General features: G+C 53.2%; 1 protein-coding gene across 1 annotated transcript; it reads right to left on the bottom strand.

The window, feature by feature from the left end:
- Positions 1-3,981: 3,981 nt before the first annotated feature.
- On the bottom strand, positions 3,982-15,319 carry ZNF646 (zinc finger protein 646). The gene is made up of 2 exons (XM_028704134.2): positions 13,971-15,319; positions 3,982-9,744 (listed from the first exon to the last, which is right to left on the bottom strand). The coding sequence occupies exon 2, from the start codon at positions 9,610-9,612 to the stop codon at positions 4,660-4,662; it is 4,953 nt and encodes a 1,650-aa protein (XP_028559967.2). The 5' UTR covers positions 9,613-9,744; positions 13,971-15,319; the 3' UTR covers positions 3,982-4,659.
- Between the last annotated feature and the right edge of the window lie 18 nt (positions 15,320-15,337).

Below are 15,337 nucleotides of genomic sequence, written 5' to 3'. Positions count from 1 at the left end.
TCAGTTGGTTAGAGCGCGGTGCTGATAATGCCAAGGTTGCATGTTCAAACCCCGTTAGGAACAGCTGAATATTCCTGCACTGCAGGGGGCTGGACTAGATGACCCTCAGATCCCCTTCTGTCAGGAGTGAGTGCAGGAGCCAGGCCCTGTGACCAGTAGGGCTTCGCAGGACTGGGGCCTTCCTAAGTTTGTTCTGAAGAGGCAAGGTGTGGCCTCACAGATAACTCACTGCACCTGGTGGCAAGAGCCGGGAAGGGATACAAAGTCAGCATTTCCCTTCGCCTCTTTGCCACAGCAACTTGTTTCCTGCCTTGCTGCGTTTGGCTTCTTGCTTCCTGATCCTCGGACCCTTGACTTTGTGACTCCTTGCTTCTCGACCCTCGGACCCCTGGCTTCTGGACACTCGTTCCTGCTCCCACCCTGCCATCTTGCCCCCGGTCCCGACGTCCTCAGCCGGGACTTTGATCGCCCATAGACCGGACCGTGACACCTTCCAGCTCTGCAATTCTATGATTCTATGACTGGAACTCCCATCAGCCCCAGTCAGCACGTGTCGCACGGCAGTGTGCAGGATTTGGCTTCCACCTGGGCCTAAGGACAAATCCTGTGTGAAGCAGTGAGTACCCACCAGCAGATTTGCTTGGATCCCCCCTGTGCAGCCCCCCCAGCCCTTTTATCTGAGCTATTTTATGCCCACCCACTGCTATGTGGAGACCTTGTGAATGCAGGTCTCTCAGGGTCAAACCTGCAGGCTTTCTCCTTGTTCTTTTAAAAGCATCTAGTTGGTTTGAGGAAGACAGCAAATCAGAGTGAGAGTGAGAGCAAACGCTTCTTTTTAGAAACCAAGAACAATTTATTTGCAGTTTTAAGTGTTTCACAGATCAGGTATGGCCACCAGGTGGCGCCAAGTACCGTATGAAAATTGATTCCTTCCTATTACAGTACTGGGCAAGGTGTTTGGGGGCAGGGAGAGGTCCTACGAGGGATATAGAGTCCTGGGATGTTGCTCCATCTCTGGAAGGGCAGTGAGAACTAGTACATTAGAGCAGGTGAGGAAAGGAAAATGGCTTCTTATGTTTTAAACGTTTTGTCCCCGCCCGCCCTTAAAAAAAAAAAGAAATCTCAGCAACGTTCACAGTGAAGTGCATGTTAAGTAACATACTGAATGGTGATTATTTAGAGAACTGGATTACGGAGAAAGAGAAGTGGGTGGGGGAAACATTTCAAAACATAAGAAATCAGAACAAAATTATTTTAATTCCATAAAGGTTTTGGCTGACCAAAAGCCAGAATGTCAGTTGTTGAAAACAGCAGCATAAAACAGGACTGTTTAGTACATCTGAGTGTGTCATAAAAATAAAAAACTGAGAGGGGGGGTTTATAACAAAATAAACAAACACATATATATGTCCCTCCCTCCCCAATAAAAAATATTACCCAACTATGTTAGAAATTCTATAAAACGTTCATCACAATAGAGAATTCTCAGCTACTTAAAAATGACTACTCTTTCTCTGAACCGAACCGCTGAAGAACCTGGATGGCTTTCGCTCGGACCCCTTGCACCGCGCACAGGTTCATCTGTGGCAGGCCGAGAAATTTTGCCTGGATGCGGAAAGCGTGGAGACTGGCCTCACAACATCAGTGAGCCCTTCGCCCACGCCAGCCCACCCCCCACAACAGAAGAGGAAAGACGCAGCAGTCAAGTTTCTAGTCCGCTTGTTTCAAAAATAGCTTAAAAGGTTCTTCGAAAAGGATTCCCCATCCCCTGCCCCTAGCCTATCACTACAAACATGGCCACCCCTTTTACAAGTTTTAGATCGTGCGAGTAGGAATCCATCCAAGCATCATTACAGCCAGCTAGTGCCCAGTTAGGAAGGTACCACTTTGGACTGAGGAAGGGGTGGAAGCATGCTTTGTTTGTTTTATTAAAACCCTTGCTGTATTTGAGGAACTAGCACATTGCGGAGAAAGGTTTAGCGCGATGTGCTAGTTTTTGAGAAGCCAGGAAGAGTTCAAATGCGGAAGGTTTCAAACCTCCAATTCTTTATTTGCAGCCCCAACAGGGATCTACCGGGTGTCTTGCCCGGTATCTGCTTAGAGCCTTGTGGAGAACCAAAATATCTCATTAATAAAATTTAAAAGATAGGTTGGAGAGATCAAGCCGGGAAAACATACTGGAAGTTCTTGAGAGAGAGAGAAGCCCCTGCTTCCCTCAAGGCACACACCTGAGCTTCGTCAAAGGGCTTGCTTCAGCCAGCATAGAGCTGACTGCATGTTTCACTTGCCAAAGCGCCATAAACGTCGTGCCAGGGCAGGAGGAAGGAAAGGAGAGGAGACCGCAGGAGGGGTGCAGGAGACAATCGACTGCCCGTGGCATCCTGAGTCGTCTCAAGCATCCAAACCAGATGCAATTATTAACGAGCCTTCATATTTAACATCTAGGGTTACTTAAAGGTGGGAAATTTCAGGTGGGAGGTTATTTCAGGTGGGAAAAGGGGCTGATAATTACTGTACTAAGAGCCTAGCAGGCATGGAAGGAGATTTCTCACTCCACTGACATCAATCAGTGGAGGCTGGTCCACTCATGCAAGCAGGGCGCTGCCCCATCAAGCTCAATGTGCCCTCGGCCAACCCCACCTGCCCGCTTTCTGCCTGCCTTCTTCTTTCGGCTTGCAAGGAGATGAATATGCTGGCTCTGCCTGCCATTGTCACCTGCTGTTGGGCCTCCCTGCCTCTCCAAAGACACCAGCTGCCCCTGGAAAAGGGAGTTTCCCATCTTCTGGGGAGGGAGAGGGCTAAATTGCCCCTCTACACCTGCCGCCATCCTAACTGCTATCAGCTCCCTGCCCCACATAGCTGCACGCTGAATGCAAAGATGCGCCCAGTGCGATGTGCAGTTTGATCCTGATTCACTTCCTCCGTGCATCTCGGAACAAGGACTGAGTCAGAACCAAACCCAACGTGACGTTTGGTGGCGGCACTGCACGACTCCTTTTCTTTTAACTGCACAGGGGGCGTGTTCCTTCCCACTGCAATAAACATGGCCAAAGGGCACGGGAGATCCTGCTGGAGTTCACAGGTAGAACAGAAGGTTAAAGCCACTCTTCCCCCCCCAGTCTGATCTGGCTTGACCCCGCCACCCGCCAGCGCATCAGCAGCTGAAAGACAAATGAACAGTGCCATGCCAAACCACCTAATAAATGCCACATTTAGTTTGGCCCTCAGAATCTCCCCTAAAGGAGAGCTGTGATGCTCAAAGGAGCGTTGGGCAATGAGCTGTCATCTTGGCACCTCTGTGAGGTCTCCTCCTCTGGCTCCCGCTTTCGTTCCTGCATTTGGGGTCTTCGCTTCCTTCCTCTGGCGCAGAGGTGCCTTAGAACTACACATCTGTAGAGACCTCTACAGATCGGATGATCCCTGTACCACTGGGGAGGAGGTGGTTTTAGAGGAAATACACACAGAGAGGTGGTGGTACCTGCAAAACCTTTCTTTTTCCTGAGGTTTAGGACCAGAAGTAACCTGTCCAATTGATTACGGACATTTGTTTACCGTGCTCCCGCTGGTTCCACTAGGGCCTGTGTGGGGAGACCGTTCCAGGTCCAATTTTGCAAAGATTAAGGTCAACATCCAGACTGTACGTTGAGTACACTTTTAGTGCACATCGTTTCCTCAAAGAACCCTGGGAAATGTAGTTTGCTAAAGATGCTGGGAGCTGCAGCTCTGGGAGGGCAAACTACCGCTCCTGGGATTATTCAGGGGAAGCCGTGTGAATTAAATGTGCTTTACATGTATATCCTGCGCATGTGACCTTAGTTTCCTCACCTAAACTCAAAGCTTTAAGTCAATCACCTCTAGGAATCCATTCTAGTAATCAACACAATAATCTTTTAGTGACTTTTCTCCAGAACCTGCTTCGAAAAGAGGTCAAAGCCTACAAATTTGGACAAGTTGTAAAAACTCTCTTTCGCACCAAGAAAACGTATACAATTTTCCAGCTAAGGAGGTAGTAGTAATCCAAAGTTACTCCACACCAAGGATGCTTGTTTGTACTCATTCAGCAACTAAAACTGAGCTCACCCCCCCATTTGTTTGTTTGTTTAGGACAGTACGTTTTTGATTCTACTTTTGTTTTTATTTAAAAACCCAGGACTTTAAATACCATACGCGGCTTAAACACAAACTTGCTAACTCATCTGACTTTCAAAATGGATTTTAGAAGTATAAAAAACAGTTTGAAAACTCAAATCAGTATGGGGTTTAAGCACATGCCTGAAAGGTTCCGAGGGGAGCTAAAATTCAGTTCTCAAAACGGGATCCAAGCTTACGAAGGTACAGGTTGCTGGAGGGGAGAATTTCCAAGTGACACAAAAGAGGCGTCGTTGGAGTGCTCAAGACAACATTCCATTGAAATTTTGCCCCGCCCCTCAGTGTCTTTGGATCCTGGTGTTCAGCAGAGAATGGGGGGTCGTGCACCCAATTTCCTCCATATTTTCACCCACTAGGTATCCCTGACCCTCTTCCTTCCCCCCTCCCCAATGCATGGACAACTGATCCCAGGGGTATGGCTCCCCACCCAGCCTTTCAAATTTCCCTGCAGCTGGAGGTCCCTGCCCTACCATCCTTGGCACACGTGGTCCCCACACAGGCTGCCCGCCCTCAGCTCACGTCCCCCGGAGCACTGCCCCTAGCAGCAGGGTACCCGCCATCCTTGGCATGCGACAGCAGGTGTTGCCGGAAGCTGAGCTGATGGGAGAACCCCTTGGAGCAGACGGTGCAGGAGAAAGGCCCTTCCTCCTTGAGGCCGCCGTGAGCCTTGGCGTGGGCGGCTAAGCGGCGGGCGGTCCGGAAGGCTTTGCCGCAGCGGGGGCAGCGGTGGCGCCTCTTGTCCGTGTGGACGTGGATGTGATTCTTGAGGGCCAGGAGGTTGTGGAACTCCTTCTGGCAGGTGGGGCAGCGGTAGAGGCCGGTGGCGTGCGCCTTCTTGTGGTTGAGGAGGCTGCCGGCGTGGCGGTACGTCCGCTCGCAACTGTTGCACTTGTAGGGCCGCTCGTCCGGCGGCTGGCCGGCTGCTGCTTCTGCACAATAGGAGGAAGACGAGGGATCGGCCGCTTTCTCTTCAGCGACATCCGCCACCGCCTCGGACTGGTGTCTCCTCAGGTGGCGCTTGAGGCTCCGAGACGCTCGGTAAGGCTTGCCGCACTCGGAACACTGGAAGCGTTTCTTTGCGTGGACGCGGCTGTGGTTCCTCAGAGCGGCACGGTTGGGGAAGTGCTTGGGGCACATCTGGCACTGGAAAGAGCCCGGAGGGGCCTCCCCTGGGCCGCTGCCCCCCTGCTCCCTTTGGGGAGCGGCCAGGCTCCCCTCTCGCTCTTGCCCTGGAGCGCTCTGGCCGCATGGGTGAGGCCTGCGCTGATGCCGCAGAAGCTGCCGCTGCCACTTGAAGGCCTTGCCGCAATCCGGGCACCGGTGGCGTTTCACTTCGTAGTGGATGCGCTGGTGGTTCTTGAGGGACATGAGGTTGGGGTAGGCCTTGCTGCACAGCGAGCAAGCAAAGTGCCCCGTCTTGTGGCTCTTCTGGTGGTTGAGCAGGCTCCCCGCGTGGCGGTACGTGCGCCCACACTCCTCACACCGGTAGGGGCGCTCTTCAGGGTCCGGGCGGTGCTTGGTGGCACTGCCGAGAGAGTGGGCCGGATTGGCCCCCTTGCCCGCCCGCTTGGCGTGAGCTGACCTCCGGGGAGGGTGGGAGGAGGAGAGGTCCCGCTTCCGATCGCGGTGGACGCGCTGGTGGCTGGCCAGCTGCTTCTGGAGCCGGAAGGCCTTGGGGCACTCAGGGCAGCGGTAGCGTTTGGTTTCGAAGTGGGTGCGGTTGTGGTTCTTGAGGGCCATGAGGTTGAAGAACTGCTTCTGGCAGACACCGCAATGGAAGAGGCCGGTCTTGTGTGTCTGTTTGTGGTTGATCAGGCTGCCCGCATGCTTGTAGCTCCGCTCGCAAACGTCACACTGGAAGGGGCGCTCCAAAGGGGAGCCCTCCTCTTCAGCAGACGGACCGCCGTTTTCTTCTCCCTCCACTTTTCCAGTCTCTTGGTCAAAATGCAGAGCCCGGTGGGCCTCCAGGCCAGCTAGTCCCTCACAGGCCTCCCCACAGACATCTTTCTCCTCAGACTGGCCAGCAGCCAACGCTTCCTGTCCTGATTTTTCCTCCACGACGGGAGATGGGAGAGGGGAGGAGGAAGTGTTTGGCAGATCTTCCCCCTTTTGCTGCACTGCAGCCCTCCCGTCAAGGGACTCCTCCTTCGGTGCCTCGCAACCAACAGGCGGGCCCCCTGCTCCCACAGGCTCTGGTTGCCGGAGTTCCGGCACGCTGCCATTCAGCTTACACCTTGGGTGGTTCCGGAGGTGGTTCCGGTAAGCAGACAGATTGGGGTACTGCCGGCAGCAGAAGCCACACTGGTAATCTCCAATCTGGTGGATCTTCTTGTGATTGACCAAGCTGCCGCCGTGCCGGTAAGTTTTGCCGCACTGGCCGCAGGCGTAAGGCCGGCTGTCCAGGGGTTCGGCGGCAGCAGCCGGCGCTTCTGCTGGGGGCAGAGGCTCCTGTTCCTCCTCCAGGCGCAGGGCTCGTCGGAGCTGGATCGAAGTGTCAGCCAAGGCGGCGGCCTTCTCCTCCTGGTGCCCCTCGCTGTGTTCTTCCAAGCTGGCCATATCGTCAAACGTCTGGCCGCAATAGCCGCAGATGTGAGAGAGGAGCTGCTCCTCTTCCTGGTCGCCTGCCCTGTCCAGCCGTTCGCCCGCCTCCCTTTCAAGCACCGCCTCCTGCTCCTCCCCCTGGTGTTCGTCCTCTTCGTGCAGGAGGCTGTGATGGCACTCGAGGTCCTCCTCGCTGGGGAAGATCATGCCACAGAGGCTGCAGAGAAAGGGCTGCTCTTCGGTGCTGCCATCCCCACCCGGGCTGCCCCAGCCAGACGCTGTGGCTTTGGTGTGACCGTGGAAGTGGTTTTTCAAAGCCAGAAGACTGGGGTACTCCTTGGGGCAGAGGGAGCACTGGTAGATGCCAAGCTGGTGGGTGTCCTTATGACTCATCAAGCTGCTCACCTGGTTGAAGCCGAGCCCACACTGCTCGCAGAGGTAGGGGAGCACCTCAACGTCGCCAGGCAATGGCGAGGTGGCTTCCGATTGGGACGGCCAGCCGTTCACGGCAGCGCCTTCTTCTAGAATGCTGTAGGTGTCCTGGAACTCGTCGCCTGAGAACAACGCCCCAGGCACAGTGGCTGCATCTTCGGCATCCTCCTCCTCGTTCGTAGCCATGGTAACCCCCGATGGTCCCCTCCGAGGCCTCTGATGCCCACGCAAGTGGCTCTTCAGGGAGGCGACATTCTGGAAGTGCTTCCCGCAAAGCGAGCAGCTGAAGTCGCCTGTCTGGTGAGTCTGTTTGTGGTTGATGAGGCTCCCTGAGTGCCGGTACGACTTGCCACACTGATCGCACCCGTAGAGCCGCTGGATGGGCGACTCGGGCCTCTCGGCCGTCCCTTCGGACCACTCCCCTTCGCTCCTGTGCTGGAGGGTGTGGTTCTGCAGTTCGTCCACGCTGGCAAAGGTCATCCCACACTGGGGGCAGGCATGCGCCATCTCAGAGGAAGGCAGGACGTCCTCGACAACAGCCGTCCCGTTCTCCAGAGCTTCCACATCCTGCCTGATAGCCTGGAGGAGATCAGCTTCCTGCGGGAGAAAGATCCCCAGTCTGGGGATCGCCGCCACCTCTATGTCTTCCGTACACGGCAGGTGGCGCAGCTGATGGAGCTGGAACTCAGCCTCCTCCTCGAAGCTCTCCCCACAGCTGCTGCATGTGAAGCCACCCCCTTGCTCCCGGCCGCGCAGGCGGGCTGCCCGCAGATGCACGCGGACATGGTTCCGGAGCGCCATGAGGTTGGAGTACTGCTTGGGGCAGATGGAGCACTGGAAGACCCCGGTCTGGTGGGTGTGGCGGTGGTTCACAAGGCTGCCGCGGTGCCGGTAACTCCTCCCGCAGTCTGTGCACCGGTACGGCCGCTCTTCATCTCCGGCGCCTCTTTCCTCCTCTTCCTTTGGACAGGAGGCTCCTCTCCAGGCTTCTGGTGGCTGTGGATGGCAGTCCCCAGAGTCCCCAGGGCTGTTTTCCAGTCTCGGTGGGCCTGAGAGGCCAGCTGCGTGCTGGGAGGCCTCTTCCGGAGCCGACGAACCAAGCTTGGACTTGAGGTGGACCCGCAAGTGGTTTTTCAAGGCGGCCAAGTTGTACAGCTGCTTCGAGCAGACGCTGCAGCTGTACACACCGGTTTGGTGGCTCTTCTTGTGATTGATGAGGCTTCCCGCGTGCCGGTAAGTCCTGCCACAATCCCCACAGCGGAAGGGCCGCTCCTCGAACGCGGCATAGCCGTCCTCCCCTTTCAAGCTCGCTTCCCAGGCTCCATTGGAGCCAGGTGCCGGTAGCAATGGACTGCTGCCTTCCTCCTCCTCTTCTTCGTCAGCTTCCTCCGGATAGAGGCAGCTGTGCCCCTTCAGCTCCTCATCGTTGGCAAAAGCCCCACCACAGCGGACGCAAAGCTCCCCGTCCGGGTTGCAGCGCTCGCCGCCCCCTGCTTTGGAAGCGTCTTTCAGGCTGCAGGGGACACTGTCTCCAAAGTGTGTTCCTGCCGGTGGAGGCTGGTAGATGTCCAGCTTTGCTGAGGTCTCTATGGAGTCCTCCTCCCACACGCCCTGCTCCGAGCCTTCCCAGGCCGGCAGGCCCACCACCTGGCTCGGGTCCTCGTCGTGGGCTTTCTGGTGGCTCAGCAGTTCGGAGGGGAGCCGGAAGGCCTTGTGGCAGAAGCGGCACTTGTAGGGCCGGTACTCCGAGTGGAGGCGAGTGTGGCTCTTGAGAGCCATGAGGTTGGAGAACTCCTTGTGGCACATGCCGCACTGGTACACGCCCAGCGTGTGGCTCTGCTTGTGGTTGGTCAGGCTGCCAGCGTGCTTGTAGGCTTTGTCACACTGGTTGCACTTGAAGCGGCGCTCGTCTGCAGCAGCGGCCTGCAGCCCTGCCTCTTCCTCCTCCTCCTCCTCCACCGGGAGTGGCTCCTCTGCCTCCTGCTCCCCCCGGACAGGGAACTCCAGCTGAGAAAAGTCAGCCGGCACCACCGACTCGGCGATGTACTTCTCTAGGTTGCTCAGCAAGCTCCCACTGCTGCCTTCCATCCCGGAAAAAGTATCGGCGTCTGACGAAGATGTGTCCTGGCCCCTCTGGAAGGCGTAGCTCCCGCCGTTGCAGCCCTCTTCCCCCTCCTGGTCCCGGGCGGCGCGAGCCAGGCAGTGGTGGCCGGTAAGCTGGGCGAAGGCCCGGAAGCTGCGCCCACAGTCCCGGCACTTGTAGCGCTTCTCCTCGGTGTGGGTGCGCAGGTGGCTCTTGAGAGCCATGGGGTTGGAGAAGTCCTTGTGGCACAGCAGGCAGCAGAAGAGGCCCACCTCGTGGGTGCGCCGGTGGTTCACCAGGCTGCCGGCGTGGCGGTAGCTCCGCGGGCACTGCTTGCACTTGTATGGACGCTCCTCCTGCCCGCTGGCGGGCGGCTCGCAGGTCAGGGCGGCGTCCCCCTCAGCCATTGCTCACATAAGAAGGCGGTGCCCTGCCCACTTCTTTAAAGCGGAAGCCCTGGGTGCTCTGGGGCGCAGCACGGTCCCATAGTGTGGTCTCGAGGTCCCGTTTTTCTCCCCCAAGTGCTCAGAAGCCAAAACCTATGGATACAAGGCAAGGACAGAATGAGAAAACCTGGTTGAGGTTCATTGCAACCGGAAAAGTGGGGAAATAGAACATATCCTGCAGATCATATATGCCTACATTAAACTAGATCGGTGGTTTTCAACCTGTGTCCCGTGGCACCCTGGGGTGCCTTGAAGGATGGTCAGGGGTGCCACAAGCAACACTGGCCTCTGTCCTACCCTCCTTTGATGCCCTCTCGTATCTCTGCCTCTGAAAGGCTTGCAAAGCTGTATTTTGCGGCAGCCCTGGCTACAAGCTCCCCAGGCGAATGGTGCCTCTGGTCTGGCCAGGGGGTGCTGGTTGCTGGGAGCTGAGGTAGCCTCAGAGTAAGCAAGCAAACGGGTGAGAAAGCCCAGCCAGCCAGTCCACCAGCTCTTGCTGTTGGGAATGGACGGACAAGTGGGAGGTTGACGGGCAGGGGAGGCAGCTCAGAGACCAGGGGCAGCAGCTGCAGCTGCCCAGAGGACTCCCAAGGAGAAGAGCGGAGAGGAGGCTGAGGGAACAATCCACAAGGGAAGGTCTTCGAAAAAGGGTGAGAGGCTCTCAGCTTTACAGGCAAGGGGTGATATAACTGGGCTCCTGAGCCCAACAGGGGTGCTGCAGAAAGGATGTAGTTCGTCAAGGGAGCCATGGACTCAAAAAGGTTGAAAACCTCTGGCCTAGATGATTCCTCCCATCCCCTTGCCCCGGGAGTTAGTAGCACAAGTCGATGCCTTATAGTACATGCTTCTGGGATTTGCCTGGGAAACATGTCTTGACCCTCTGATTTGCTCTCTGGTGCTGATGGCAGCTGTCATCCCCCAAAAATCTGGAGGGGCACCAGGTTGGGGAAGGTTGGAATAGTCTACACCAGGGACTTGGGAGCCTGTGGTCCTCTAGATGTCATTGGACAACTCCCATTCTCCCTGCCCATTGGATGGGGTTGAGGGGAGATGGACTTCAAAACATCTGGGTGGGTTCAAGCTGCCCATGCCTGGTCTACACAGACGGCGAGGGGCCATAGGTCTGTGGTACCTGCAGAACTACTCTTTCAAAGCAGAAGATTTCCCCAGTGGCTCCAGTTTTGTGGATTTTGTTTGTTTGTTTAAGGATCCAACAGTATAGGGAAAGATATCCCAAGATCCCAGAGAGTAGCTGCCAATCAGAGCAGACACCACTGGGGTAGACTATGTGCCTAGGCAGGCAGGCCAATGGTCAGACTCAATGAGACAGCTTAAGAAACACAAGTGATTCAAGACACACTTTGGCCAGGGCTGATATCAGCACCCAATGTCCTCAGGCAACTGATAAGACTGCTCTGGGTCTCCCATTAAAAAAATTAATATTAATCTTCGAGCCCCCACTTTGAGTTCCCAGTATGTCCACCCATAACAGCACTCCAAGCGACCATTGGGAAACTTAAATGGCTTCCAGGGCAGCCCACTAATGGGTACTTTTCTCAGGGTCCCCTCAAACCCAGCATTGGTGTGGCTCAAAATTTCCGAAGAACTTCGCCTTCTGGTGCTAGGAATATACAAATTCCCTCAGCCATCTGGTCGGCCACTGTGAGAGAACAGGATGCTGGACTAGATGTGGAACTCCCTCCCCGACAGAGATGCACTTGTGCTATATAGCTGCAGGCAAAAGCTAAAGACACACCTCTTTGCCCTGGCCTTTGACACCTGAGATGTGTGTTTTTCAGGACCCACCCTATTCCTGTGGCTGGAATTTGTTTTAGCTGTTATTAATAACTGAATTTTAAATTGTTGTAACCTGCCAATGGGACCTGCTGGTGAAGAGCAGGTAATAACAACAACAAGAAGAAGAAGAATAGATGTTGGAATAGGTGGTCCAGCAAGGCTCTTCATATGGGTCTAGGTCTGCAAATATATCTTTTATTTAACATTTATTTTCTTACAGGGGAGGAAGGACGCTGCTAGAGGAAACAGAGGACACCATAGGGGACAGAAAGTCTTTGCCTCCATAAGCAGCACAGAAACATCACAGGGTGGCAAAGGGTGGGGATGGGGGAACTGACCACCCCCTTCCTCCTTTATTAGCCTGTTTACTTAAAAGGCTTCTCTCTTTTTTTTAACCAAACCTGGTAACAGGCTACTTTCCATGATAGTCATAAAGAAGGGGGTCTTCTGTGGCCAGTGTGGAAATTTAGTTAGTTAATTAAATTTCTATACCGCTCTTCATCTGAGGATCACAGGGCAGTTTATAATACAGTAGTACCTTGGTTCTCGAACCTAATCTGTTCCATGAGTCTGTTTGACTCCCGAAACTGTTCTAAAACCAAGGCACAGTTTCCAATTGGCTGCAGGAGCTTCCTGCACTCAAGCGGAAGCCGCATCAGACGTTCGGCTTCCGAAAAACGTTTGCAAACCGGAACACTCACTTCCGGGTTTGCGGCGTCCAAGAGCCCATTTGTTTGGCAACTAAGCCATTTGAAAACCAAGGTCCCACAGTATATAGTATACAGAAATGCAGGCTAATTTTTTAAAATGGCAAATTTTGTGGCCTTCTTTATCGGGCTACTGTAACTTCACAATCCAGTTACGGAAAGTTATACAAAGAGCAGAATTCAGAATCCTGAAAGCAAAGCTTTGGGCTTTTATTTATTATTAAAATGAATGAAGCCTTTATATTTGAAGGCAGTACACCATTGATTACCAGTTGCTTGAGAAAAGTGTTCCAGTTCAGGATTCCTGAAACACTAGTTTCTGAAACTCCTATTCTTTACACGTTGGCTGCACTTGGATGTCATTGTAAAGCATGGTTTACTGTGACAGAACATAGGTCTCTTGCACTCCCTTGCCCCTCATTTGTCTAACACGGTCACAAGGAGGAGTTTGCAAACTCTCACTTTTAATTTTCATTAATCAAAGCTTGTTGCACTGTCAAAGCCCCCCAAAAATGTGGGTTAATTTAACTATGATTTGTTTGAAAAAAACAGCTTCATGCCATGGGTAACCACAGTTTAGAATTCAGACAAAACACTAAACTATAGTTTTCTGAAAAACAGAAGTGAAAGGTGCTATGGGCATCTTTTATGGAAAGGCAAGGCATAGGTGTACTCACTCACTCAATCATTTCATGTCTCGATCTCATCCTCACAACCAAACTGGGGTGGGTAGAGGTGTACAACAATTGGTTATTGTGACAGGGAGGTGGCTGAAAGGAGCATTTGTTTCACATGATGGAAATTCTTTAGCTCGCCTCCCATCCAGTTAATAAAGGGTCGGGACAGTTGCAGGCAGGAGTTGACCAAGAGGATTTCTACCATGCTATTTAAAGGCAGCCATTGCCACCTGATGAAACCCACTGCCGCAGTCAGCTCAGTTGCTTAAATTGTGGTGCTGATAATGCCAAGGTTGTGGGTTTGATCCCCATATGGGCCAAGCTGCATATTCCTGCATTGCAACGAGTTGGGACTTCCCTTCCAACTCTACTTCTATGATTCTATGTAGAGAGAGAAACTTACCTAGACATTTTTGGAAGAAGAAAGAAGAGGAAGCCTGGATGTATTCACAGAGAAAAGGGTAGCAATAGCTTTTAGCTGTGAAACAGCTATGTGGAGCCTTCAGGTACAGAGACAGACTACCTTGGAACTCCACAATAGGGAGAAATCTCCTAATTAGGCTCATGGCCACAGAGGCTGGCCTTTGGGCAAACCACATTCCAAGGTCTGACATGACGTCAGGCAAGGGAAATTCAAGCCAAGAAATCAAAGGAACATTTTCCCTTTGCAGCCATGTCCTGATTGAAGCTGGACAGCAAATCTTCCTTTGCACGGCTTACAAGCCAGGCTACTCCAACTATTTCCTTTGAATTTGTCACCTAATGAGTGACCTGTTAGGGGCTCATGTGGGGCAGAGGAGGTTAGGATCTGGCCTTCCTGTCTTCACATAACAGAACTATAATGGATCAAAACAAACAGGCCCTGGGAATCCAGGACTCTATCCCCATCTCTCTTAGGAAAGTAGTGAGGCTGAGCAACGTGCTAGGTGTTTTCCATACCTATGAAAGCAGAATGGTGAAGATGGGAGATTTTACCCAGGGGTGCAGTAAAGCACGTCCAGCCAAAAACTGCCTTTCAAACATACCTTTCTGCAGACTGCACAAACAGATAAGCTGTTTTTGCAAAAACAAGGATAGGTCACACAAAGGTTAAAGTGTAGGACTCCAGACACATTTACAAAGAAGGTTGCTTTCTTACCTCTCAGATCACACTGAGCATCCCAGCTGAGCACCGCACTTCTCTAACATGAGAAGTAAACAGAAGGCAGGGTATAAAGTCCAGGAGGCTGGCATGTTGAACTGTGCTTAAAATAAAAATAATACAAGAGTGGGAAGTAACTTTTCTAAATTGGGACAGGTAGTTTCACATGGTTTAAGCCACTAAATATATTGCTTGGATTTTCCATAAGGAAAGGGAAATGTACAGATCTTCAGGATGCAGGAGAGTCTGATTTTCAGTTCAGGACAGATTAACGGAACAAGTACCTTGAGCGTACAGGGACTAGTATTCAGACCTCAAAATTTTATGTTCAAGTAGAGATTCCAGATTCACAATGGGTCTGAATACCAAACTTAAAAGTACAGATGGAAATCTCAGGCTCTTCACATCAGGTAGTTTCAAGTACTGCAGGTCCCCAGGTGGAGATATCAAAACATTGTTTCATAAGAGTTCAAACCACACGCTCCAGCAGAGAGGCAGCATTTTGTGGGGAGATTTGACACCTAGACCACCCAGGAGTCAGCGGAGAGCAGCTAGCATCTGTCTGTACTCCAGGACCTCTAAGGCATGACGGATGAAAGCTCCCAGGGAGGCTGGACCTGCGAGGTCGCGGGGAGAGGCGGTGGTCAGCAATTATACTTCAGGAAAGGGAGAAGACAGCAAACCCCCGGGATTCTGGGTGCAGGCTGAGCATCTGGGGTGCCAGCTCTTCTTCTTCCAGCTGTAGGGGGCAAGCAGAATAACTCCAGAGCCCACTCAGGATCCAGCCATGAGGTAGAAGAGACGCCCCACGTAGTTGCCTCAGTTTCCCGGAAGACAGACGCACACAAGTTCTCTTCCTCGTCCTCCCAAGGGGCGATGGGCGAGTTTGCTCGAGGCAAGCGAGGAGAAGCGGAACGTGGGAGGGGAACTCCTGCTGCTGCCCAGCCCCTCTGGAGTCCCCAAGAGCAACAGCTGGCCCTTCAGGCGCCCCCTACTTCTCCCCGAGGCGCCTCACTCGAAGGGGCCGGCACTCCAGAAAACCACCTTCCTTGAGAGCCGAGGATTTGGATTTGAAGAAGTCACAGAGACTGGGGCAACAACAAATACTTCCTTTTGTTGCTAGGAAACAGGAAATGTGCACCCGCCAAAGCTCTCCCCCCGCCAATCAAGATGGGGCTCCACTTCCGGCGAGTTTCTGCCGCCTGCGGTGAAGAGAGGAGAGGTGTAACGCTCAAAGTCTTCCCCCTTCAGAACTTGGCACGCGCGCAGAAAAAAAGAAAATGAAAAAAAAATGACGGAGTGATAATCGGGTAAGCAAAAAAAAAAAAAAAAAAAAAGGAGCTACGGCAAGCTATTGGTCTTCT

This window comes from Podarcis muralis, chromosome 13, assembly GCF_964188315.1.
Source record: "Podarcis muralis chromosome 13, rPodMur119.hap1.1, whole genome shotgun sequence".
NCBI lineage: Eukaryota > Metazoa > Chordata > Lepidosauria > Squamata > Lacertidae > Podarcis > Podarcis muralis.
This window is presented reverse-complemented; position numbering and strand designations above follow the sequence as displayed.